The sequence below is a fragment of the Apus apus genome, chromosome 4, assembly GCF_020740795.1.
Source record: "Apus apus isolate bApuApu2 chromosome 4, bApuApu2.pri.cur, whole genome shotgun sequence".
NCBI classification, from domain to species: Eukaryota; Metazoa; Chordata; class Aves; order Apodiformes; family Apodidae; genus Apus; species Apus apus.
This window is the reverse complement of record NC_067285.1, coordinates 37,710,244-37,737,002: the sequence shown is the minus strand read 5'-3', so window position 1 is coordinate 37,737,002 and position 26,759 is coordinate 37,710,244. Positions and strand designations below refer to the sequence as shown.

The 26,759-nt window shown below is 46.9% G+C and overlaps 1 protein-coding gene across 4 annotated transcripts in view; it reads right to left on the bottom strand.

Moving 5' to 3' along the window:
* TUBGCP2 (tubulin gamma complex associated protein 2) overlaps positions 1-26,759 on the bottom strand; it is a 37,409-nt gene that overhangs the window by 5,459 nt on the left and 5,191 nt on the right. For 2 of the 4 annotated variants that reach the window (XM_051618654.1, XM_051618655.1), the window contains exons 4-17: positions 25,184-25,360; positions 21,680-21,839; positions 18,959-19,166; positions 17,382-17,581; positions 15,633-15,822; positions 14,728-14,873; positions 13,444-13,624; positions 10,461-10,641; positions 9,643-9,815; positions 8,172-8,300; positions 7,504-7,624; positions 2,881-3,024; positions 1,699-1,827; positions 968-1,131 (exon numbers count right to left, since the gene is read on the bottom strand). In XM_051618654.1, the coding sequence (XP_051474614.1) occupies positions 968-1,131; positions 1,699-1,827; positions 2,881-3,024; positions 7,504-7,624; positions 8,172-8,300; positions 9,643-9,815; positions 10,461-10,641; positions 13,444-13,624; positions 14,728-14,873; positions 15,633-15,822; positions 17,382-17,581; positions 18,959-19,166; positions 21,680-21,839; positions 25,184-25,360 (2,303 nt within the window). The remainder of the gene's footprint in view (positions 1-967; positions 1,132-1,698; positions 1,828-2,880; positions 3,025-7,503; positions 7,625-8,171; positions 8,301-9,642; positions 9,816-10,460; positions 10,642-13,443; positions 13,625-14,727; positions 14,874-15,632; positions 15,823-17,381; positions 17,582-18,958; positions 19,167-21,679; positions 21,840-25,183; positions 25,361-26,759) is intronic. The other 2 variants (XM_051618656.1, XM_051618657.1) reach the window with 2 other exon arrangements.

Genomic DNA, 26,759 nt, shown 5'->3' with positions numbered 1-26,759 from the left:
TTACTGGAGGAATTTTGATTTCTTTGATTTGATTTTGATTTTTTTAATGGAGGAATTTTGGGCACCACGCTACCAAAAGAACATCAATCTATTGGAGAGTGTCCAAAGGAGAGCCATGAGGATGGTGAAGGATCTGGAAGGGATGACTTATGAGGAGCAGCTGAGGTCACTTGGATTGTTCAGCTTGGAGAAGAGGAGGATGATGGGTGACCTCATTGCAGTCTATGGTTCCTCAGGAGGGGAAGAGATGGGGCAGGTCCTGATCTCTTCACTCCTGTGACCAGTGACAGGACTGGGGGAAATGGTAGGAACCTGAATCAGGGGAGGTTTAGGTTGGATATCAGGAAAAGGTTTTTCACCCAGAGGGTGGCTGAGCACTGGAACCAGCTCCCCAGGGCAGTGGTCACAGCACCAAGCCTGCCTGGGTTCAGCTGAGAAGCCTTTGGATGATGCTCTCAGGCATGTGGTGTGATTCTTGGGGTGCCCTACACAGGGACAGGAGTTGGACTCAATGATCCTGATGGGTCCCTTCCAACTCAACACATTCTGTGATTCTATGATTCTAAGAAGTATGGGTGAGGCCACAATAAAAACATATGACAGGACACTTATCTAAATAAAGACAAGACGTGAACTTCTAACAAAATAGCCACTTAGGATCAACCCCTTGCATGATTTTCTCATCTTGGAATCCTTATTCAGGAATCAGCTGATTCACTGCATGCACAGTGAGACAACCCCCAAGAACACTAACAACTTTCATTGCATATACAACATGAACAGATGAATTTCACATGATTTAAAGGAAAGTGGGTTTTTTTAAAGCCTGGCAAAGCCACATTTCTCATGATGTCCCTGTTTTCATTGCTGGGGCAGACGTGGCCAGTTCTAAACAGCAATTATTCTTCCTGACCTGAATTTGGGAATGACAGGAGGGGAAGTTACAGAGAGGAAACTGCCGGCTCACCTGTAGATGATGTTGAGCATGCTGTGCTCGCAGTCATTGGTGCTGTAAATGCTCAGTTTGTCCAACAGGTCCAGCAAATGTGTGGAGAAATTGCTATCAAACTTGTTGATAGTTGCTTCGAAGCCAGAGGTCAGGTGGAGGCTGTCAGCATGCTCTGCTAAAAGCTGTCAAGACAAAGTCACAGTGGCCTCATGTGTTTTCTGCCTCACACTTGCTCTAGAGATGCAAATTATTCCTTTCCCTATTTCCTAACCTGCCATAAAACTTAGTAGCTGCTCAGCCACCAAAATAAATCTTTCTAACAGCTGCAAGGTGCTTGGTAGTTACAAAACCTTGCTATGCCTATCTGGGAGAACCTCAGAGCAGATCCAAGTAGAGTTATCCCCAAATATATGCTGTGATCCATTACAAAAGGCTGGTTCTGGAAAGAAGAAAGTTCTTGAGTTGCAGAGAGTGCATGGGTACCCACTGCACAGCTGGAAATGCAACTAAGAACTTCAAAACAAGTGCAGAGGCTGCTGTAGGAGACAGGGTCTTCAAAGCAGACTTTGAGAACACCACCAGCGCTCCACACTGCCCTCAACAATGCCCACCATTCTGTAAAGACTCTGCTTCTGGGGCCAGAGGTGCTTTAGAAACTAAGAAGGTCTATCTGCAAGATATAGGACAGCCACCCTGTTCAGACTGCAACCCAGGCTGGGAAGGCCCCAGCTGTCCATCCCGTGTCCCACCTTGTTGGTCAGCTTCTTCTTCGCAGCCTCTTCCGCACGCTCCTCCTCTGTTGGTGGGCCCAGCATCGTGCCATGCTCTAAGGTGAGCCTGTCCAGCTCATTATCCAGCTTCATGCTCTGGGTGAACCTCTTGGAAGGGTAGAGGGTTGGGGAAGTAGTTAGATCCTGTTTACTCCATGATGGCAAAGCAGGAGGCTGACTGAGCCCTGCTAGCCCTGCAGTAGCTACCTCCCATGAACAGTAACTCCGATGACATTGTTGATGCAAAGACACAAAGTTCCCCAAGCACAAAGGAAGGTGGTTTGTTCTGGTTTCTTTTAAAGCTGTGGGCTTCCTAAGATGCTGGCTAGATTAGTCTCCACGGATCAGTACAGGCTGGGGCTGACCAGCTGGAGAGCTATGATTCTATGATTCTATGAAGGACAAAGAGCTACTGGAGGGAGTGCAGCACAGGCCACTAAGATGATTAAGGCTGGAAGAGTTGGGGCTGTTCAGCCTAGAGGAGACTGAGGGGGGATCTTATAAATATCTACAGGGGGTGTCAGGAGGATGGGACCAGTCTCTTTTCTGCAGTGCCCAGTGACAGGACAAGGGGCAATGGGCACAAGCTGGAGCACAGGAGAGTCAAGGTTCACATTCCTTTCCTGTGAGGGTGATAGAGCCCTGGGACAGGCTGCCCAGAGAGGGTGTGGAGGCTCCTTCACTGGAGACATTCCAAACCTGTCTGGACGTGTTCCTGTGTGATCTATTTTAGGTGACCCTGCTCTATCAGGGGGTTGGACTAGATGATCTCCAGAGGTCACTTCCAACTCCCACCACTGTGTGACACGGGTCCAATCATCAGTCCTCACCTGACCCTCCAAAGAGCATGTTAAAAACTACAGAGGCCTACAACTTACACCTCAAATTCTGCTGCAGGATGGTGGAACAGAGTGAAGTTGATTCATATGAAACTGATCCCCACATTGAAGAGGGAGAGCATAGAGAATTTTGTGGAGGAAGAAGCCACAGAAACCATTTGGGAGAAAGGATGAGCATCTGAGCAGACAAACTCTGAAGCCTTCTGGCAGGAGAAGCAGAGGCTCCTCCACATGCATTGAGGACAAGAGGGGCTGAGTTGACAAAGAGGGACTGTCATGGCTGGCTGGCACCCAAAGCAGCTGGCAATGACCTGGTCCATACCTGCATGCAGTTTGTGAACATGACACAGACTGACATCAGCTTGGAGAAGATTTTCAGCAGCTCTGGGTTGGTTAGCATGCAGTCCTTCAGGCAGTTATCCAGGAAGCTTGTGTGGTGGCTCAGGACATCATCAATATTAGATGCCTGTGACAGGACAGAGCAATAATGAAAAACCAAAACAGGTCTGCTGGGCTGCACGAGCCCAGCACTCTGTCACAGACAGCCACCTCTCAGCCACACTCTGAGGCACACTGAGATACTTCTCATGTGCCTCCCAGCTTTCAGAAACATCCTGAGATGGAGACTGTATTTGCATTCCTGCCTTCAACAGCCCTTCACAGGCTTTTTACCTTTTATGACCTTTGATTTACCTTTCACGTCACCTTCTCAACCAAATAAAGCTTCCTTTAACCACCCAAACCCTTCACTGGAAAGGAGGCTCAGGATGGAGTTACTTGCTTTATGAACATGCTCCTTTGCTTTTAAATCTGCCTATCCTGCCCACTCCCACCTTCACAATCTCAGTCAAGTGGAAAAGAGAAAAATAAACCCAAGAACCTTCAATGTCAGGAAGTTTATGAGGCTTAAGACATACAGGTTATTCAGAAACACACAATAAGGAACTGGGACTTGCAGTGGTGCAAGGATGCTGCAAGATTTTTGTCCAGCTGTGCTACTTCAATGGGCTTTTTCAGTCTCAAGTCTCACAAATGTCCTGGTTTGAGCCAGGATGAAGATAATTTTCCTTTTACTGATTTTTTTTTCCTTCAGTAAGCTCTCTTTTAACTAGCAGCAAGTGTTCCAGCTGGGATTGACAACGCTGGAATGTTTATGCTACTGCCAAGATTCCAAGATCCCTTCTTTGTCCTGTGGGCTCAGACACGACAGGGAGATCTCTGACCCCCCCAGAGGAGGCTGAGTTAGACAGACAGCAAAACTGGCCAGAGATCTTCCATTTCATAAAGCTATGTAAGCTCAGAGGAAGGTCAGAGATCACAGAAGACAACTTCCTTCCTGCCTCTTCTCCCCTTCTCTCCTGTCCATGGTCAGCATCCGGGGAGGACTCCGTCCATCCATTCATCCATGCTCCTTGATCCCCAGGCCTGTGCATCCCTGTCCCTCATCACTCTCCCCTCAGCTCCTGTCTGCTCTGCCCTCTCTCCAGCAGCTCTGGGACATTTTGGGGCTGCTCATGGTTCAGGAGATGCCAGGGGAATTGTGGGGGTGCGGGGAGGCAAGAGGAGTTTGCACATTCCTGAACACATTTGTACATAATTGTACATATTTTCTTTTATGATTAGTATTTAATTAAAGCTGTCTAGTTTAGTTTTCAATCTGGAAAGACTCTACTTCATTCTCTCTCTCCTTTCCTACCTGGCTGGGAGGGGGAGGGGATCAAGAGCATTGTTGTCTCTGGTTTAATTGCCCATCCTGAGTCAAACCAGGACAACACGACAGATTAAAAACCCTCTTGCTCTGTGTGATTTTGGGATGTGCTGAAGCTGAGAACACTAGTCAAGCTGGGGAAAGAACCACAGGACTAAAATTGCCAAGGTATCTGCACTGCTCCTTCAGGATTACTGCCAAAAAAACCCCATAACCTTTGAAACAACTAGGATAAGGCAGGGATAAATCCAGGAATCACAGAATCACAGAATGGTTTGGGTTGGAAAGGACCTTAAAGATCATCTAGATCAAACCCCAATGCAATGAAGACGCTAGCTGTGTTGATGAAGACAATGATGCTGTGAAAATGAAGATACTAGTTCTATTTTTAGGAAGAAAGCATCTTAAAATCAAGTGGAAATGCACACACAAGAAAAGTCTGACAAAGAAAAACACAGCAGAAGGCTCTACATGAGACCAGTGAGGATCATCCTTTTCCCTCCTACAACACACAGGAAAGGACAAAGCAACCCCAGTTTACAGGCTACAGAGGTTAAGGAGCCAGTTCTGTATCTTCTTTTTGGAAAGAAATGCTGCTTTTATTTCAATCAAGGAAGATGTTACCTAGCAGCTGGAGCTGTGTCACCCCTGGTGAGCAGATTTCTCAAGGACTGCATGGCAAGGACTGCTAAAACAGCTTATTTAGCCAGCAGTGGTGAGATGCTGGACTCCCAGGTGCCCATATCACAACATGTCACCATGCCTAGAACCAGACCTCTCCTGAGCTGGTCGAGGGCATGCTCCACCCCCAGAGGTTTAAAAGCCTTGAAGGACACTGAAGCAAGCTCAGGAAGTGTGAGATAAAAGAATGGATAGTGAGAAGGATTAAGAACTGGCTACACAATAGAGCCCAAAGAGTGGTGGCCAATGGTGCAGAGTCCAGCTGGAGACCTGGAACTGGTGGAGTGCCACAGGGATCAGTGCTGGGTCCAGGCCTGTTCAACATCTTTATCAATGACCTTGATGGTGGGACAGAGTGTCTTCTCAGCAAGTTTGCTGATGACACAAAGCTGGGAGGATTGGCTGATCCACCTGAAGGCTGTGCAGCCATTCAGTGAGATCTGGACAGGCTGGAGAGCTGGGCAAACAGGAACCTCATGAGGCTCAACAAGAATAAGTGCAGAGTCCTGCACCTGGGAAGGAACAACCAAATGCACCAGGACAGGCCAGGAGGTGATCTGCTAGAGAGCAGCTCCTTGGAGAAGGACCTTGGAGTCCTGGTAGACAAGTTCTCCATGGGACAACAATGTGCCCCGGTGGCCAAGAAGGCCAATGGTATCATCAGGAGGAGTGTCTCCAGCAGATCAAGGGAAGTTCTCCTCCCTCCCTACTTGGCCCTGGTGAGACCAGGTGTCCAGTTCTGGGCTCCCCAGTTCAAGAGGGACAGGGATCTACTGGAGAGAGTCCAAGGGAGGCTATGAGGATGATGAAGGGACTGGAACACCTGCCTCAGGAGGAAAGGCTGAGAGACCTGGGCCTGTTCAGCCTAGAGAGAAGACTGAGGGGGGATCTAATTAATATCTATAAATACATGAGGGCATCAAGAAGGCAGGGACAAGCTCTTGTCACTTGTGCCCTGGGATAGGACGAGGGGCAATGGATTCAAACTCCAGCACAGGAAGTTCCACCTCAACATGAGGAAGAACTTCTTTGCTGTGAGGGTGACAGAGCCCTGGGACAGGCTGCCCACAGAGGTTGCAGAGTCTCCTTCTCTGAAGACTTTCAAGACCTGTCTGGATGCCTTTCTGAGTGACCTGCCCTAGTTTTGGTTCTACTCTGGCAGGGGGGCTTGGACTCGAGGATCTCCAGAGGTCCCTTCCAACCCCCAACATTCTGTTTCTGTTTGGATGGGAGGCAAACAGACATTTGGATTACATCTCAAAGACCTTGCTAACTTGCCAAAAATGTTCTCAGTTTCAAGTGATGACCTGTGTACATTGTCACATCATGGGTACCTTTGAGTTGCTACTACTGCACCCATTACTTGGAGGAGCCCTTCACATACAGAGCAGTGGTAGAAATGCTCTACAAAAGGCTGCTGCAGCCCTCCAGGTTTCACAAATGAAGAAGTATGTGGTGAAGGCACAGCCAGATCTCCTTCTTGCCATACAGCCATGAAAAGACCTTTCCTCAGTGCCAGAAAAGTCGCTTCATACCTGCTATCTCAACATACCTGGCAGGCTAAAGAGGCTCACAGATGCTCCACAGTGAAGGAAAAGTTCTGCCCACTTGGGCTATCACAAGCTTTGGTTTACAGACATTTCTTGGGAATAGGCTGCTCTGAGAAACAGTATAAACTGGCAGATTTATTTTTGGAACTGAAATCCATATGCTTCAACATCACTATATCTCTGAAGGAGCAGAGAAACTCAATGGCTGAGAGCCAAAGCAGAGGTGGATCTTCAGATAGAAAGTCTCTGGAAAAACCCTGGAGTCAGCAGATTGTCTCTTCTCCTCAGGGGATGCTGTCAACACAGCCTGCAATGAACAATCCCTTCCAGGACACCTCAACAGAGACTGAAAGGAAGCACTACCTGAAATCAGGATGTAAGAGTCCAGGACAGGATGACTTCAAGTACCTTGACTCAAGGAAAGGAAATTGAGTGCTACATTTTGCAAACCTAAACTTCCAAGAAAACAAAGCACCAAGTACACTTTTCTCAGCTCATCCAGGGGCTTGACACAAAACCTCTTCTTGTTCAGAAGTCCTAGCCAGAGCTGCTTACAACCCTAGACCAAATACCTCCTGTGAATTCTCCAGGAGAAAGGATGACAGATTGGTTAGCAGAGCCCAGAACAGCCTCCTAGACCACAGCAGAAACTATAAGTTGATGTAGAAGGTTCACAGGGCTCCTCAGAGAGCTACCAAGAGAGCTGCTGTGGCTTTAATGCAGGGGTGTTCTGTTGTTTGGTACACTAGATAAATGTTTTTCACCCTGTAAGAGGGAAAAGATGGGCAACCCAGAAGCATCTAATCAAATGATGCCTACCAGAGAGAAGATGATGTACATCTGCCTTCTGTTTCCTTCCAGGAGCTGTGACAAGAACAACAGATACCCAAGTGCCTCTAACAAAACTAACAGACACCTGCAGCAACTGAAACTAGGCTTTTTTCCCCCTCTCTTAAATTGACTGTCAATACTTCTGTTCCAACTTCTCTCAAGTATGCACACTCACCAGTTTCAGGTTCTTCTCAAGGATGTGCCACGTTGGCTCCATCACTTCAAACATCATGTAATACTGGATATTCTGTACAAAATTCAGCATCCGCTGCCGCAGTGTGAAAGCACCAGCAAACCTAGGGGAGAAATCACACCCACACAACTCAGAGCTAGCAAATGCCATGGAGAACCACCACCAGGCTTGCACAGTCAAGCAGAGCTCAATATTTCTGTCCTAGCAAATTCACTGCTGCAGTGTGAGAGGGATTATCAAGTTAATCCAAACCATTTCTGATTATTTTCCAAACATTCCAAGCGCTTTCCCTCAAGTACCAGGGTCAGAGTTTTGAATCTGCTGTGGATTGGATGAAGACTTTGAATATTTGCTTTTATTTCATTAAAACTTTCATATTAAAGCAATTTTCCTAGTGTAACTCTTAAGTGAGACATTCCTTTGTCAGCAGGGAAAAATGAACACGATAAATGGCTTGCTAGCCTTCCTTGTTAAGTGAACACTTCAATGTGCACAGGTGTCCTCTGCTGTAACTGCTGTAGAAGGAGCTAACCCTAAACTCCATCTCTTCCTTTTCAAAACTCCACACCAACAAAGAGGAATGAAACCTAAAATGTTGTATTTTGACCTCAACCTGTAAGATCTGATCCAGCGGAAAAAAAAGGCCATACCACTTAGCTGAATGCAGGGAGAACTGCTTGGCTGTCTTGTTGCTGATCCAAACGTTGCACAACTGCCTTTCCACATGTTTGCAATAGAACATGTGTCTGAAAAGCATCTGGTATCTTGTCAGTGCTTTCCTGGAAAGAAAGGAGAAAAACAGCCAGATGAAGAAGCCCTGTTCTGATTGACAGACTAAGCTGTGAAGGCTGAGGCTGCTCAAAGGCAAAGAGACTTCACACAGTATGTTCCTCACGCCCTCAGACACACACAGATCCATGCTGAAACAATTTGAACCAAGGGGGGGGATAAAAAAAAAATCACATCACAAATAATTTCTCTCCAAGAGTCCCTCCTCTGTACTCCCTGCCAGCAGGTACATCACCAGCCTCTTTCTTCATGTCTCTCAAGGTACCCATAGAAAGCTCACCTCTGTAGGTGCTTGGATGGAGGGCTGAAAGCCTCTGGTCAGGTACCCACTGTCCTAAGAGCACCAAAACAACCCACCAGGATTCTCCAAGAAGACAAAGCAAAAGCTGTAACCAAGCTACCGGCAGCACTACCCTGCCAGCAACACACTGTCAGAGCAGATGGGATGCTTATTTATAGCTTCAGGGACTGGATTCAGGTCTGCACTCAGACACTTGAGTGTAGGTGTCTGCTCAGCTCCAGTCAATACAGTTGGTGAGGCCCGACCAAAGAGTATTTTCACTTGCAGAGCTGCCACCCTCTATGTGAAATAAAGAGACACCATTTCAAAGGCATTGGGGCATTAGAGAAGTGCCACCATGTCAACTCATTTTTTTAAAGGTGAAAGGAAGGGACCAACTCGCTGTTGGCAGTTCACTATTCAACATCTGTCACCCTGTGCAGGTGGCACTGCTCATCCCTTTTGCCCTGGCTCACAGCAGCCTGTTTTTCTCCAGGGAAGCAGGGGACAAAGCCCAGCAGAAAAATGAACTGTTGAGTCCCTCACAACTCGCTTAAATGCAAAATAGTTTGGTATTTTCCAGCAACAACCTGCAGCCTTCCAGTTTGCAACCAGGGATAATAGCAAGTGCATTTTTTTCTGCTCCCCACAGTTGAGAAATGGTGGATTCTTGCATGGATGCTCTCTTGTCAAAGTTCACCTTCTCAGGGGACACACTTCAGAAAGCCATGGACAAATGAAAACTGGGTGACCAGCCACAAGGAAAACCAGGGAGCAGGCTTTAATCTATGTATTCACACAATTTAAAAGGAAAGCTAAGCTTTCCAAGCATGACATGGTCTAGCACAGATCTGCTGAAGAGACAACGATATTTCATGGCCTACAAATGGATCAAGCAGGGCTCAGGAACCCCAAGGCTTTCCCTACCAGTCAGCAACTTCTAACATCCCTTTAAGGATACATGCTTTTCAGTGTTTTACTGTGTGGAAATGCACTTCAACCCCATAAAAGAAGCTTCTGCCTCTTTAATCTTCAGTGGATTGATACTTTACCTGTTTATAATAAGGGACAGAGGCCACTTAACAATGTAGTCAAAGGAAAATGCTTCCAGACCGCTGAGAGTGAGCTCTGTGGGGTCTGCACTGATAATGGCCTTCTCTTGCTTGGTTTCTATGGCCAGTACTCTCAAGAGCTGGGTGATGAGGTCATGGGGCATCAAGTCAATCTATAAAGGAAGAGCAGGAAAAAAATTAAGCCACAGGACACTTCCAGGTACTGTGTAGCAACAAACGTGTGGCAGAAATTATCAGTGGTTCTTAAGTCATCAGACCAACCTAGGAAGCACTAGTGAATGGTATGGTCTGGAGTAGAGCAGGAGACACCAGAGCAGTGTCACTGCAGTGTGTACTAGTCAGCACAAAACAAACTGCTCTGCTGATTGCACCCCCCTGCCCTCAGCCTCTTGCAAGGTCTACTCAGATCTCAGACTCCCCAGGATCAACCTCTGGGCTGCTTCACATCTGTAAAAACATGCCAACATCAAAAGGCAGGACTTCCCATCAGGTATTTTCTTGTCCTCCAAAATGAGCTGAGAATAAGGATGAGACACACTACTGCTTCCACCTCATCCTGAGGCCACCCAAAAGCACCTCCTCCATGTTCAGACACCAGCAAGAAAACACAGGGTGGGTCCTCCCAGTTGCCAACCTGGATGAAAGATGACTTACTCCAGAGAAGGTCTACAGAAGGTCAGCCATCAATTCTCTTTTCCTTCACTGTACACTCAGCAGGTCCTTATAGACACACAGATCTTCTTGAACCATGGTAGGCCTTCTGCTCAAATTGATCTTCTGCTTACCTACAACCTTACCTTTAAATCATCCTTAAAAGGATCTGTGTTGGCTGTGCTCATTCGCAGGGCTAACTCCAGCAGAGCCTCCAGCCTCGTGGTTATGATGTCATCTACAGGCTTCTTGAGTTCCTCTTCCGTCAGATCCATGAAGTGAACAAAAAAGTCCCCCTGATCCATCAGGAAATAGTGTTTTATGGATCTGCTCAAGAAAATGAAGGGAGAATTGATTCTGCTTTGTAAAGTCCAACCTGATCCATATTAAACATAAAGGAACAAAAGCAATCCAGCCAGCCAGCCTCCTGGGTCTGATCACAAAATGCTCATCTTCCCAGAACAGCCATAAATCACCCATTTGGAGACTCCTCTTTTAGGCATGCCCCCTCCACCCTTCCACCTCTGGCAGGATGGTCTCGTGCAGTCAGATCAGGGCTGCTGCTGTTCTTGTTGGGGGTTTTTGCCTTGAAAAAGGCACCTTAGAAAAAAAAAAAAGGTCTGCAGGACATTGCTGGGTGGAGGCTCACACTGCTACCCTGCACAACAGCCCACCTGGCACCCAGTCTAGACCATCCAAGTGGCAGCTGCCAGTTCAGAGCAGAACCTTGGATTCCTCTAATGAACAACCTGGGATGATTTTTAAGTACTACAGCTACTTAGGGTGACTTCTGCTACAGCAGAATCTTCGGTTTTCACTTGGCACCAGGGCAAGTCAATTGCAGTGTGCCAGGAGCTTCTTTCAGGATTATCTGAGTGCATGCCCAAAACCCACAGAATCATGGAATTGTCACAGTTGAAAAAGACCTCTATGATCACTGAGCCCACTGTCAACACAAGGTGAAAAAACAAAAAAAAAAAAGGAAAAACCACAACCACACTCCCCATAAAAACACCACCACCACACAACCCCATAAAACCCCCCATGCCCACTGAGCAAGTCTTGAAGAGCCACATCTACACGATTTTTTTAATACTTCCAGGGATGGTGACTCTACCACCTTCCTGGGCAGCCAGTGCCTGACCAGTCGCTCGGCAAAGAAATTCTTCCTAATATCCAGTCCGAACCTCCCCTGGTGCAACTTCAGGCCAGCTCCTCATCCTATCACTTGTCCCTTGGAAGAAGAGCCACCTCACAACCTCCTTTCAGGCAGTTGTAGAGAGCAATGAGGTCTCCCCTTGGATTCCTCCTCTCCAAACTAAACAACGCTGGTTCCCTCAGCCTCTCCTCATAGGACTTGTGCTCCAGACCTTTCAGCAGCTTGGTTGCTCTCCTCTGGACATGCTCCAGCACTTCAATGTCCTTCTTGTAATGAGAGGCCCAGAACTGACCCCAGTACTCAGGGTGCAGCCTCACCAGTGCCAGCACAGGGGCACGATCACCTCCCCACTCCTGCTGGCCACACTACTCCTGATGCAGGCCAGGATGCTGGTGGCCTTCTTGGCCACCTGGGCACACTGCTGGCTCATGTTCATCCAGCTGTAAATCATCACCCCCAGGTCCTTTTCTGCTGGGTGGCTTTCCAGACACTCCTCCCCAAGCCTGTAGCATTGCCTGGGGTTGTTGTGACCCAAGGGCAGGACATGACACTTGGTCTTGTTGAACCTCATGCAATTGGTCTCAGCCCATCAATCCCGCCTGTCCAGGTCCCTCTGCAGAGCCTTCCTGCCCTCGAGCAGATCAAGACTCCTTCCCAACTTGGTATCATCTGAAAACTTGCTGAGGAAGTCCTCGATCCCCTCACCCAGATCATTGATAAAGTTACTGAACAAGACCAGCCCCAACCCTTAGCCCTAGGGGACACCAGTGGGGACTGGCCACCAACTGGATCACTCCCTGTTCACTGCAACTCTCTGGGCTTATCACACATAATAACTGCAGCTTTCACAGCAAAAATGGGACCAGCACAGCCTTAACACAATGTGGTTGCAGATTCCTGAACATTGTCAATTTGGGATGACACTCAGCCCCTCTGTTTCCCTGACTTCCATTGCTCTCTTGAACCAAGACAACTCTCTCAGTCATGAGGAAGTCCAGACAGTGTCAGTGGTGACCTGAGGACACAACTTGTATGGAGTGAGATGCTTACTCCTGGCACATCCCAGAGCACCAATGCCAAATAAACTTTGATTAAATGCTGTCAACAATCCCACTTCAATGATCTTGAAGGTTTTTTCCAACCAGAATGATACTGTGGGTTTGTCCCACCAAGCTCAGACCACTTTGTCTCACATTGTGTCACTACTCTGAAGTAGAACCTCTGGTATCAGGTGTCAGTACCTTACAAGCAGCTATCAACTGCAGTTCCCTACCTATTCATTGCTGTCTTGGTCTCCTGGACAGTTAAGATCCCTGGTTCTACTGTTTACTGAAGACAGTAATAAACTAAAAACATGATTCTCACCAGAAAGCTGGAGTTTGCACATGACAATGCCCCTGGCTGAACATGTTACATGAAACAAAATATAGGTCACTAAAATGAACTTTAAAAAATGACAATGTTAAGAAAAACCCTGTGCTGGAACTTGGGGCTAATTCTGTATTCCAGCTCCCAATGTTTGCATGAACAATAACCATGGCATATATTGGTGAGATGCTTATCAAACTGTTTCTTATTCACATTAAACTCTTTTTGATGATACCAGACGATAATAGGAAACTCCCTTCCCAGGTGGGACAAGTCATGAGAGCAGTAGGGGAAGTCCACACCAAGGACAGGTTTAGGGACTGAGCTAGACAAAGCCATGACAGCCACGACCGTATTTTTGCAATAGCCTTCCAAGTAAGTTGGACTAGAGACACTCAGACACCATTTCCACCCAACATTTCTATGATGATACACTTTTTTTTCTTTCTTTTTTCTTCAGGGAAAAAAAAATAAATCATTGTTTCAGGTCAACCTTCCAACAGAAACACAATGCATTCCTAACATGGCAAGAAGAGAGCTAACTTATGTTCCCTGTCAGATCCCCATTTATAGAACATGCACTTAGTGAAATAAAATCAAACCTTAGGTGAGCCACCAGCTCTTTCTCCTCCATTAGGAAATCCAGAAGGACTTTGCTAGCATAGTTATATGCTTTTTCTATTTGTTCTACGTAGGCTCGCTCTTTTAAAGTGTAGATAACCTCCTTAGCCACAGGGCAGGTGACATCCCTTCCACATTCTCGTACAACATTCAGGTATTTCCCTAGAAACAAAAAGAATTACCCATATTGACACCTACTCTACAGCCAACAAGGGTTCCAGAGAACTCTCTTCAAGAGGAAGAGGTACTGTGAAATGTTTGCACCAAGTTCTACTGGAAGTTGGACACACCTTTCAAAAGATGACACAGATTTTTAAATGAGGCACCCAGTCTATTATTGAAGGAGAGATTTAGAAATGGGTTTGGCTCCCAGCAGTGGCAAAACATCTCTGCAGATAGTCAGAAACTCTGAGGATCTGGTGCTGCAATTCAGGAGCTTTGGAAGGGTTTCGTGCTTAGGGGACAGGATTAGGGCAGCACAGGATGTGTGCTTCACTGAAGCACCCCAATTAACACAGCATGTTCAAAGCCCTGTTGTCTAGCTCCATCTAGCTAGCTGCTGGAAAAGTGTCCCCATGAAACAGCAGGACAGACAGCTCCTCTTGTGCTGGACTCCTTCCCACAGGTTGTTTTATTTATAGGATCTGGGGTTCCTTTTAAACCAGATTCTTCTAATCCTCTGAGAAGTTCAGCTGAACAAGAAGTTCAAGGACCAAGTAGGAGGACATTTGCTTCATCTTAACGCAAAGAATGGTAACGATTGTCTCGTGATACCTCAGGGATATACTGGAAAGACTCCAATGGAGGCTACAAGGATGATTAAGGGTCTGGAACATCTGTCATATGAGGGAAAGCTGAGAGACCTGGGGCTGTTTAGTCTTGAGAAGACTAAGAGGGGTCCTTATTAATGTCTATAAATATCTGCAGGTGATAGGCGTCAGGAATGGGCCAGTCTCTGTTCAGTGGTGCCTGTGACAGGATGAGGGGAAACGGCACCAAGTGACAACACAGGAAGTTCCACCTCAACATGAGGAGAAACTTCTTTGCTGTGAGGGTGACAGAGCCCTGGGACAGGCTGCCCAGAGAGGTTGTGGAGGCTCCTTCTCTGGAGACTTTCCAGACCCATCTGGACACATTCCTGTGTGATCTGCCCCGGGTGTTCCTGCTACAGCAGGGGGGTTGGACAGGATGATCTTCAGAGGTCCCTTCCAATCCCTATGATTCTGATTCTACAATTCCTCCATCAGAAGCATACCTTCACCTACCTGTGCTTAGGATTTTGTCAGCCATTTTCTGCAAGAATGAGGGAATCTGTTGCTGAACCACAGTGTATCTTTGATCCCAATACTTGTCATTATAGTCCTCCTGAATCTTCTCCTTCTGCAGCTCGTGTTCCTCCACCATGAACTCACTGGACAGTTAAAGCAGATGTTTAGAAGCAGGAAGTGGTACAATGAAGATTACTTTTTTTGACTTGTAAACTGGTAATATGATCTATAAGCAAAATTACCTCCCGAAAACACATTCCAATCCAGAACTGAAAGGAGGCTATATATAGAAGCATTATCAGGAAAAGGTTTTTCACCCAGAGGGTGTTGAACATTGAAACAAGCTCCCAGGGCAATGGTCCCAGCACCAAGCCTGCCTGAGCTCAAGAAGCATTTGGATAATGCTCTCAGGCACGTGGTGTGATTCTTGGGGTGCCCCACACAGGGACAGGAGTCGGACTCAATGATCCTGATGGGTCCCTTCCAACTCAGCATATTCTAAGATTCTATGATTCTATGATGTGAGAGGAGGGCTCACCCCTGTTGTGAAGAGGATGAGGATGTGGGAGAACACTTAATGGTGGACAAGCATGGGTAAGGTGCAGTTTGAGTGGACTGCATCCTGGAACTGTTGTGTTTTGCCTGTGATTTCCTTGAATTTGGAAAAACAAAGCAAGTGAGAGTGTCTCTGAGTGCATAACAACTGAATCAAATCAGAATGACAGCTGAACATGTTCCAGCAGCTCCCCTTGCCTGCAGTGCTGCCTTGTCTACCTCAGGCCCCTGGGCTACGCAGACTCTGCAGAGCAGAGGGACGGGGGCACCGAAGCAGAATACTCCAAAGACCTGAATAGTCTTTCTGAACTTTTGATTTTCATTGTCATTCCTTAACTGTTCTTTACCTGTAGGGATCATTGATGATGCCTCGATAGATCCACTTTTCCAGAATTTCAAAGTAAGGCACACTGGCTGCCTTGGTTAGATACAGGCACAGCTCCTGGGCCTGGCTGTCCCCCGTGTAGTTGAAAGTCCTGTCATGGAGTAAGCTCAGGGTTGATCCTCCCATGCACTCACCTTTGTCCACAGAAGTAGCTAAAATTTAAAAATACAGACATAAGACACAAAGCTGAGGCAGATTAATCGCACAAGCTGTTAAACTTCATGAAGTTAGCAGTTGATTAGCTGGCCACCCTCAGTCACAGATCTCCATGTCAGCTGCAGACCCCAGCTGTGACAATGCAAGGCCATTTCACCACACAACCAACAGCTTACACCCTGAAATGTCCTGAAATGAAAACCTACCATCTGAAAATGCAATAACCAAGCTCAACTGTCCAGGGAAGAACTGAACTCAGGTAGACACAAAGTGGCTTAGAGTCCCAAGGCCTCCTACACTGCTAGGACTCCCTCTACTGCCAGGTAGATCCAGCACCCAGGTGGTAATGAAAGAAACACAGTGGGTTGGTTGAGAAACCTCTGACCTTAGAAGCACTTCTGTTCTCAACCATAACACTGAGGTAGCCATGCATATTTCTTGAACACCAGGATTTAGGCAGGTTGACAGTGAAATTTCTAGTTTGCCACCACAAAATGGATGTAGGGACAGAGGAATACAGCACTGCCATCAGTTTCCAACTGAAGGAATCCTTAACGTAGTTGGCTAACTTCTGTGTTCCAAAAACCTGAACATTTCAGGAAAAGTGAATACCAAGAGGGATCATCCAATTCCAGACTGTAAATAGAATAGGTATTTATGTCCAGAACACACAAGGGGTCTTGGTGGACAACCAGCTGACAATGGCTCAGTTGCATGTCCCTGCAGTGCTGAAAACCAACTGCACCCAGGGCTGCACTGTCAGTGATGATACCACTCTGCCCAGCACTGGTGAGGGACATTGGGACACTGTGCTCAGTTTGGGGCCCCCCAGGATGAAGGACAAAATGAAGAGTCCAGCAGAAGATAAGCTGGGCGGGGAGTGGGGCTGGTGCCCAGGACATACAAGGAAAGCCTCAAGGATCTGAGCTTGTTTGCTGAGAGAAGATGAAGTTGGGAGCAGTTGAACACCACTCCTTCCCTATCCAACTGATGGTTCTAGAGGAGATGGTATGAGGTTCCTCTTGGAGGAGCCCAGTGACAATATCAAAAGGGCAAAAGTTACAAGAAGGGCAATTCTAGTTGGAGATGCAGAAAGCAATGTTCACAAAAAGGGTGGTGAAGTAATGGAAAAGGCTCCAGAATGGTGGGGGATTTCCACTGCTGGGGATTGTCCAGAATCACCTGGACATGGCCCTGAGCAACCAGCTGTAGCTGTGAGTAAAGGGCTGGACTAGAAACTTCCAAGGTTTCCTCTTGGTTGAACCGATTTGTGGTTACACATCCACACCAGCTGGACAGGCACCTGGGAAGAAGCTGAGTAGAGACAGAAGTGGTGGACACAACTGATCTGAAGGGCATGGATGTACTTCATGACAGCTCTGAAGAGCATGCTCAGCCCTGGAGCTGCTGGACAAGTACAGTTCCCCTTGGCTTTATTCTTTAATGTAAGATAAAACTGAAAGGACAGGTGTCCTGCCTGCACTGCTGCTCTCTACGGTTTTCAGCAGGTGTCATGCACCTGCCAAAATGCAATGAGTGTATTTTTGAAATTTACCAAGTGAAGCAAGAATCTCCAGGGTCCTCATGGTGGGCTGGATATAAAACCAGAGTTTCTGCAGTGACAGAAGTCCCTGCCTCTGAAGATGTTCCAGCTGGGTGATCAGAATCATGTACTCCTTGATGAGAGTCCGCATAGCAGCAGCCAGAGCATGATTCACCTGTCCATACTCGAAGGAAGACTTCTCCTCTATGAACCTGCCAAAAGCAAAATGGAAACTCTTTCAGGCAAGGCACTTTCTATCATTTGCAGAAATTTTATCTTCAGAACATTGTACAAGCATGTGAGCAGAGCACTTGTTGGAAAGCACATCAGCCTGCAGCTGGAGTTTCAGGTCCCACATTTTTGTTCCCCTATTTCCCATCAGCACATTTCCTAGGAGGGAAAGCTGGGGGAAAATGCTTCCTCTCAAATTGCAGGGGAACTAGAATTATTTGCAAAACCACCATGTTTTTACATCTCAGCCAGAGCTGAGATTTTTCAAGGTCTTTGAATAAGCAACAGATTAGAGGGCAGGAAAAGCTCTCCAAAGGAAGCAATGTGCACCCAGACACGTGGGGAAAGCACTGTTACTAGCTTATGACACCACATGCCACGGCAGGAACTCATCTGACCAGATGAAGATGGCTCCATACATGTTAGTGGGGAGAGAGAGAGGCTGCTGAACACAAGTCTTATCATCTGGATGGAGACGTGTCAGAGAGGTTGGATAAATCATATCTTCAAAATGCTTCTCTCTCTTTACTCATCTTCTAGGGACTTGGAATCAAACATCTGCTGTTGGTGAGGTGTACCTTGTACCAATATCTTTTACAACTACTTAAAGTAGCTACCAGAAACTAGGCAGCAGCAGATTCTCCTGCTCAGAAGCTCACAAAGGTTGTATCATTTCTGGATGCCCAGAGGAGAGCAAAAAGCAGGAACCATGGAGAAATAAATTGGAAGATACAAGCCAGAACCAGCAGACATATCCTATTTGCACTTTGCCTGAATGTACCAAGACCACGTTAGGACAAAGGAAAGGTGAGAAGAATGAAGAAGTGAACTAGCAGCACAGAGGAGAAACCCAGCAAAAAGAATCACAGAATCACAGAATGTCAGGGATTAGAAGGGATCTCTGAAGATCATCGAGTCCAACCCTGCAGCCAGAGCAGGACCAAAACTAGGGCAGGTCACTCAGAAAGGCATCCAGACAGGTCTTGAAAGTCTCAAGAGAAGGAGACTCCACAACCTCCCTGGACAGCCTGTCCCAGGGCTCTGTCACCCTCACAGTGAAGAAGTTCTTCCTCATGTTGAGGTGGAACTTCCTGTGCTGGAGTTTGAATCCATTGTCCCTCGTCCTATCCCAGGGCACAAGTGACAAGAGCTTGTCCCTGCCTTCCTGATGCCTTCATGTATTTATAGATGTTAATGAGATTCTCTAGCTACAACCAAATCAAAGACATTGTCATTCTTATTTTATAACCCCATGGGTTTAAATTCAGCTTGGAAGTTAACATCTGCACAATGACAGTGTTTATCCTACAACCTGATGCTCCAAGAACATCCTCCTCTGACAAAAGCCAGCTTGGTACCTGGTGACAGCAGAGTAACTTGCTGCAATGGGAAGAATCCTGGTCACCAGCTCTTTGATGGACAAGTCCAAGTTTGGATCAACTGAAAAGGCTCGGTTCTGCCTGCCTGCCAGAGGCTGTGCTGTGATGTATCTTCCATCCACACCAATCAGAATGTAGAGCAAGTCCTCCACAATCACAGATTCTTGGGAGGCTAATGGCAAAGTACCTGTTTTCCAAGAGAAGACAAAAAAAAGAACACCATCAGAAGATGCCATGGTACTACCTGTTTGTCCATTCTTATCAGTCTAATCCAGTACCTGAAGTTTGACAAGAAGACATGCCACCATTGACAGACAAGAAAGGAAGGTCATACAAAGCTGAATCAAGACATACAGAAACAAAACTAAGTTGGGGTCAACTCCAAAATCACCTGCCTTGCTTTCCAGGGAATCTCTGTAAGTCCCATCCCTGGAAGTGTTCAAGGCCAGGTTGGATGAAACCTAATCTAGTGGGAGGTGTCCCTGCCCATGCAGAGGGGTTGGATCTAGATGATCTTTAAGGTTCCTTCCAACCCAACCTTTCTACCCTTTTTAAATGCGGGCGTAACATGTCCTTTCCTCCAGTCACCAGGGACTTCACCTGACTGCCATGACTTTTCAAATATCATGGATAGTGGCTTGACAACTACACCCACCAATTCCTTCAAGACTCTGCGATGTATCTCATCAGGTCCCATGGACTTGTATATCTTCAGGTTCCTCAGATGGTCATGAACCTTATCTTCACTTACAGTGGGGGTGACTTTGTCTCTCTAATCTGCATCTTATGGGCCATGAACACGAGCGTTGTGAGGAGAGGGGCTGCCAGTGAAGAGTGAGGCAAAAAAGTTGTTGAGAACCTCAGCCTTCACCTTGTCTGTTGTTACCATTTCACCCTTGTGGCTCATCAGGGGGTTATGCTTTCTTTAACCTTCCTTTTCTGCTTTATGTACCTGTAGAAGCCCTTCTTGTTTTTCTTAACATCTCTTGCCAAGTTCAGTTCTAGCTGTGCCTTGGCCTTCCTGACCTCATCCCTGCATCACCGGGCAGCATCCCTATATTCTACCCAGGATACCTGTCTCCTTTTCCACTGCCTGTGTATCTTGCCTTTTAGTTCAACCAGCAGGTCTCAACTTAGCCACGCTGGTGTCTTACTTTCCTTGCCCGACTTCCTGTACCAGTGGATTGAGACCTCTTGCACCCTATGGAAAGCATCTTTAAAGATCTGCCAGCTCTCTTCTGCTCCCTTGTCCCTGAGGGCTGTTTCCCATGGGGTCCTATCTACTAACTCCTTGAAGAGCTGGAAGTTTGCTTTCCTAAAATTCAGAGACCTGACTAAGCTTTTCATCTGCCCCTTACCCCTTAGACAGTGAACTCCACCAGTGTATGGTCACTGCAGCCCAGGCTGCCTTCAACTTTGATATCCCTAAAGAGTTCACTTACATTTGTGACAATCAGGTCCAATAACACATCCCCCCGGGTAGGACTGTCAATTTCCTGACGTAAGAAGTTGTCATCCAGGCATGCCAGGAGTCTCCTGGATTGCCTACAACTTGCTGTGCTACTTTTCCAACAGATGTTGGGATGGTTAAAATTCCCCAGCAGGATGAGAGCCTGCAATCGCTGTGTCTCCTCAAGCTGGAGTGAGAAGGTTTCATCAATGGTCTCTACTTGATCGGGCGGTCTGTGATAGACTCCAACCACCAGGCTCCCTTTGGTGTTTCGATCCCTAATTCCCACCCACAAACTTTCAACTTGCTCATGGCTATTTCTTAGGGACAACTCTTCACACTCTATCCAATTCTTTACATAGAGGGCAACACCTCCACCCCTTCCTCCTGTCGTGTCCCTTCTGAACAGCTTATAGCCTTCAATATCCACACTCCAATCATAGGATTCATCCCATCAAGTGTCTGTAATTGCCACTATATCATAGCTTTCCTGTAGCACGACAGCTTCAAACTCCTCCTGTTTGTTGCCCATGCTGCTACAGATTTCTTGGAGGAGCCAACCATCCCTGGATATTGAGCTGGGCAGGTTGACTACTACTCTCTTGTCAAGCACAACTACAGATTTTTCAGCTGAGAACACAGATGTGACGTTCCTACAGTAGAATGTTACGGAGGCCGTGACTCAAGAGAGAAAAAGGACTGAGAAACTCAAAACAGATTAGATTCCATGGATCTATACTGGATTTACAAGGCCATGGATGAAAAGGAAAAGCTGGTGTAGGGTTTTTTACATGGGGCAATGGTTTGAAAGTTAAAGAGGGGAGAATTAGGTTGGACATTAGGAAAAAGTTCTTTCCCGTAAGGGTGGCAAGATGCTGGAACAGGTTGTCCAGGGAGGTTGTGGCTACCCCATCCCTGGAAGTGTCCAAGGCCAGGTTGGATGGGGCTTGGAGCAACGTGGTCTAGTGGGAGGTGTCCCTGCCAATGCAGGGGGGTTAGATCTTGATGATCTTTAAGGTCCCTCCAACACAAACCAGTCTGGGATTCTGTGATTCTATGATCAACAGAGGGGCTGGAATTCAGCACAGGAGAAACACTGTGAACAAAATAAGTTTGGGTTGTTTTTTTTTTAACCCCAAGACTGCCAGGAGCCAAGTTTTGCTTTCATCCTGTCATGAAATGTGAATGGCCCTTCTGAACAAGTACAAATAATAAAAAGTTCAAAGCAATTTTCCTTGTGTGCCACATACCTATAGGTACCGTTGTGTCAGTGCTTAAACTGGTGCCAATTAAGAAATCACCAATAAGTGAAGGTCTCTCATACACCCAGGATGGAAATACTGGAATGGGCTGACCAGAATTCTTCTTATTCTGCTTATCCCGGAGGATTTTTCGTGTAAGCTCAAGAGGCTGGTGGAGAAAAAGGAGAAAAAGCAATCTTCAGAAGTCTAAGAAATGTTGGATTTTAAGCAGAAATAGATTGTAAACTGATAACTTGAGAACAAAGTAGAAAAGTTGATGTTTCAGTAGCACAGTGTAGGATGTGATCTCCCAATACCACCTAGTCTATTGGTTTCAGTACTGCTGAGGTGATTCTTTAGACAGTTTTCCTTCTTTTTATTGGGGGGTACATCAAATCAGGCCTTTCTGCAGCCCTCCCACCAGCCTAGAAGCTAGGGTACACACAGGGGGCCAGAATGGGGACTTGCACAAGCAGCAGGCAGCTCACTGCTTTGCAAGGTGCACTGCATGAGAGGCAGCAAACTCCTTCCAGAAGCAGGAACTTCTTATTCAAGGAACACTTGCAGTTGGGCCAAGGACCACCTCTGACCTTGTAACCCACTGAAGAGCTGTGTCAAAGGTAGTCCAGATAATTCACCCACAAAGACTATGACAATGTTTGAGTTTTGTACTCTAAGCAGGAGTCAGCAAGGGAAGTGAGCTCTTAAAGACTGAAACACCTCCCACCCCTGGCTCTGGCTCTCTGACACTAAAATGAACAGTGCAAGATGAATTATCAGCTGGAGAGGCTTGAGATGTACAACCTACATGAACATCTAGAGCCCCAAGTGCACTAACACAGGGGCCATGCTTATTAATGCCATTTCCTAAGCTCCACAGATGTCTATGTGGGTCACTTTACTTTCTCCTCATGGGAGGTCTCAGAGGAGAGAGGAACTTGGGAAGGAAGCAAACATATGTGTGAGCTTTGCATCTTAAAGAACGGTGCTCCTGCATGTGAGAGGTAGTTAATGCAAACTGTGGTTGGCTCCGAGCCATTTTTCATATGCTCAGAGCTGCCCAGTGCTGGGTCTTGAAATCCTTCAAACAAGTGGACCCACTCCTCCAAGCAGCACTAGTTCCACACATCTCCCAGCTGGCAGGAGGCTGGTGTGATGTTCTCAGGCCAGAGAGGCACCCCAAAGCAACCCCATGTTCCTGCTTGCACTGTGTGTGTGAGCTGCTAGAAGGACCTCCACTTCCTCTGCTTCCCCTAACAGGATCAGGACTCTCACAGGAGGGTATGAGAAGGATGAAGTGGCTTCCAGCAATTCAAAGGAAGACAAACCACATAAAGCAGCAGGTCTCGGGGCAGAACTGCGTCCTTCATGTGGGTAAACAACTTGAAGTTTATAAATCTTTAACCATATAGTGAGAAAATACTCCTCTGCTGAAGCAGCATAGCATAGCTTATGGATCTGGTAGAGTCTGGACACAGAGACGTTGGCCAAAAGATCAAAACATTATGTACACTTTTTGTATCATCTTGAGATCTGGTTCATTAAAGGAAGACCTGGAATGGAAGTTCTGGAATGGAAGTTCTAGCATTGGTCCTGTGCAACATGGCTGTAGGAACAAGCCATGGACTTCATCCCCACACCATCTCCATGAACCATGCACACTTATGGGAGAGCAGACTAAGAAAGTGTCCAAGTCCAAAAGCTTCTGAAGCATCGTAAGAAGTACAGACCACACAACCTAACAGAGCCAGGTAAGATCTCAGCAGCACATGTGGATGCAATACTAAGCAACAGAGCTAGTTCAGTGAGGTGGACTATAGAAAATTGTACCTTGGGAATTCAGAGACATGAAGTAATTCCTGCCTCCAACTGTCAAAATGAAACAAGATCATAGATTCAGACTGGTTTAGGTTGAAAGGGACCTTTAAAGATCATCCACCCAACTCTCCTGCCATGTGCACAGACATAGAATTCCAGACTAGTTTTGCTTGGAAGGGACCTTAAGGATGGGCAGGGACATCTCCCACTAGACCAGGTTGCTCTAAGCCCCATCCAACCTGGCCTTGAACACTTCCAGGGATGGGGCTTCCCCAACTTCTCTGGGCAACCTGTTCCAGTGTATCAACCACCCTCTCACTAAATATTTTACTGTATCTGGTTGCTCAGAGCCCCATCCAACCTGACCATGAACACTGTCAGAGACAGAGAGTCCCATCCAGCCCTACCCTCCTTCTGCTTAAAACCACTGTCCCTTGTCCTGTCACTACAGACCTTGGTAAAAGAGTCTTAGAATCCATCTTTCTTATAGGCTTCCTTCCTGTATCAAAAGGCTGCAGTAAAGTCTCCATGGAGCCTTCTCTTCTCCAGGCTGAACACCCCAACTCTCCCAGCCTGTCTCCAGAGCAGAGCTGCTCCAGCCCTGGATCATCTCCATGACCTCCTCTGGACTCTCTCCAACAGCTCCATGTCCTTCCTGTGTTGGAGACCCCAGAGCTGTTCCCAGCCCTGCAGGGGGTCTCCCCAGAGCAGAGCAGAGGGGACAATCCCCTCCCTGGCCCTGCTGGTCACAGTGCTGGGGATGCAGCCCAGCACACGGGTGGTTTCTGGGCTCCAGCACATAATGCTGGGTCATGTCTCCTGTTTTGCTTTTTTTTTACCAGCATCCCGAAGTCCTTCTCCTCAGGGCTGTTCTCCATCCCTGGATATTAAGCTGGGCAGATTGACTAATACTCTCTTGTCAGGCATAATTACGGATTTTTCAGCTGAGAATCCAGATATCCCTGGATACTGAACTGGCAGATTCTGTGATTCTTCTTCTCCCTAATTATTGCTCTTTCACCTCTCTCCAAGTAACTGCCCATACACAGCTGCTCCTGTGCCTTCTGCAGCCAAAACAGCCTTATCTTGACCCACAAGCTTTTTGTCATATTTTATTCCCCCTGCTGAGTTGAGCAGTGGGAATGATAGGGTGGCTAGCCAAGGTCAACCCATCACTGTACAGTTATTTATACCAATAAGTATAGGAAATAGAAGTTAGGATTTCAGTAATACACTTCCTACCTCCTGGCCTACTGACAACAAAACACTTGCTTAACTGTTTTCTAAGCTTCAATGCTCTGGCAGGTTTTATTCTTCCTTTTTGTCTTTGCCATCACTTTACAGCATTTATTCCAGGATCTCAAACAGCTAAGCAGAAGGAACAGCTGTGTCCACTGGGGGAAGGTTTAGGACAGGCATTTTACCCACATGATCTGAACTCCTGGCAAGGATGAGGACACCCCACAGTGGCTGCTGAGCCTAAACTTGACTTTCCTTAATTAACTTAAACAGAAAAAAAGCCACTCATATTCAGAACAGCACAAATATTTAACACAATCTGACTAATAAACATTGAGAGATTATTTAGATGATCTGCACGGATAGGAACATTTATCACTCTACTAGATGATAAAAGCTAAGACCACAGCTATACACAAGCAGATTTTGTGCCCAAAGCCTGGGAAGAGACAGTACCTGCTGTACACTGGAGGTGGCTGTGACACTGCCCAGCTGCTTGCGTAGCTCCTCGAGCTCCTGTAGAGATATCTTGGAAGTAGAGGAGGGGATGGAAAAACTTGTGCTGCCACTGATTGCTGCATTCGCTGCAAGTTCTGCCCTGTCTTTCGCATTTTGTTGCAAATACTGGAGTGTCTGTACATACACAAATAAAAGAATTCGTGAGCTGGTCAGTACACACTAAAGCAAAAATCATAGAAACATAAGTTTGGAAGAGACCTCAGAAGATCATCCAGTCCAACCTCCCTGCTGTAGCAGGAACACCCAGGGCAGGTCACACAGTAATGTGTCCAGATGGGTCTTGAAAGTCTCCAGAGAAGGAGCCTCCACAACCTCTCTGGGCAGCCTGTCCCAGGGCTCTGTCACCCTCACAGGAAAGAAGTTCTTCCTCACGTTGAGGTGGAACTTTCTGTGTTGTCACTTGGTGTCGTTTCCCCTTGTCCTATCACAAGACACCACTGAACAGAGACTGGCCCATTCTTAACACCTACCCTACAGATATTTCACAGAATCACAGAACCATCCTGGTTGGAAAACACCCAGAAGATCATCAAGTCCAACCATAACCTAAATCCACCATCCATAACCTAATCTACCCATTCAGTGCTTAAATCATGTCCCTAAGTACCACATCTATATTTCTTTTAAACACTTCCAGGGACGGTGACTCTACCACCTCCCTGGGCAGCCCCTTCCAGTGTCCAACCACTCTCTGCGTAAAGAAATTCTTCCTAATATCCAGTCTGAACCTCCCCTGGAGCAGCTTCAGGCCATTTCCTCCTGTCCTGTCATTATTCACTTGGGAGAAGAGGCCAGGCCCCACCTCCCTACAACCTCCTTTCAGGGAGTTGTAGAGAGCAACGAGGTCTCTCCTGAGCCTCCTCTTCTCCAAACTAAACAATCCCAGCTCCCTCAGCTGTATGACAGTAAGATGGTTGTGCTGAATCAGACCACAGGTGTTTCTGTCCCAGTTTCTCCACATCTTAGTGGTTTTTATCAAGAGGAGCATAAGTCTCAGTAGTGCTTTAATAATTTAGTAAATGCTAGAATTGGTTATCTGTTGATTTCCATGTGCTTTGCTGAACATTTGTAGAGTCCCCAAAAGAATAATTGTCTCAAAACAGCCTCCCTGACAAACTGGACATTGAGCTTGGGTGGGGTCCTCATTCAATAAACACCTGGACCCTCTTCTCAGAAGGAGAGCCCCTCATTTGGTAACCACCTTGAGAAACTGGACATTGTCCTTGCAAGGAGAGCCCTCCTTTGGCAGCCACCCTGGTCAATGGGACACTGTCCTTACTTGATAAGGAGCAGTGGCCAGCAAGAGGAGCCCCGTGGAGGCACAGTGTCACCTTGGAAAGACCACTGTCCTGTTTAAGGACAGAGTGCATGGGTGAAATAAAGGTTGTTGCTCTGTCAACCCAGACAGGGGGGCCAAGTGATCACCTGGACTCCTCTGCCAGACCAACTCATTTCCAGAACATTCCCAAATCCAACACTGAGTCTGCACAAAGTAGGCTGAGCCTCCCCAGGA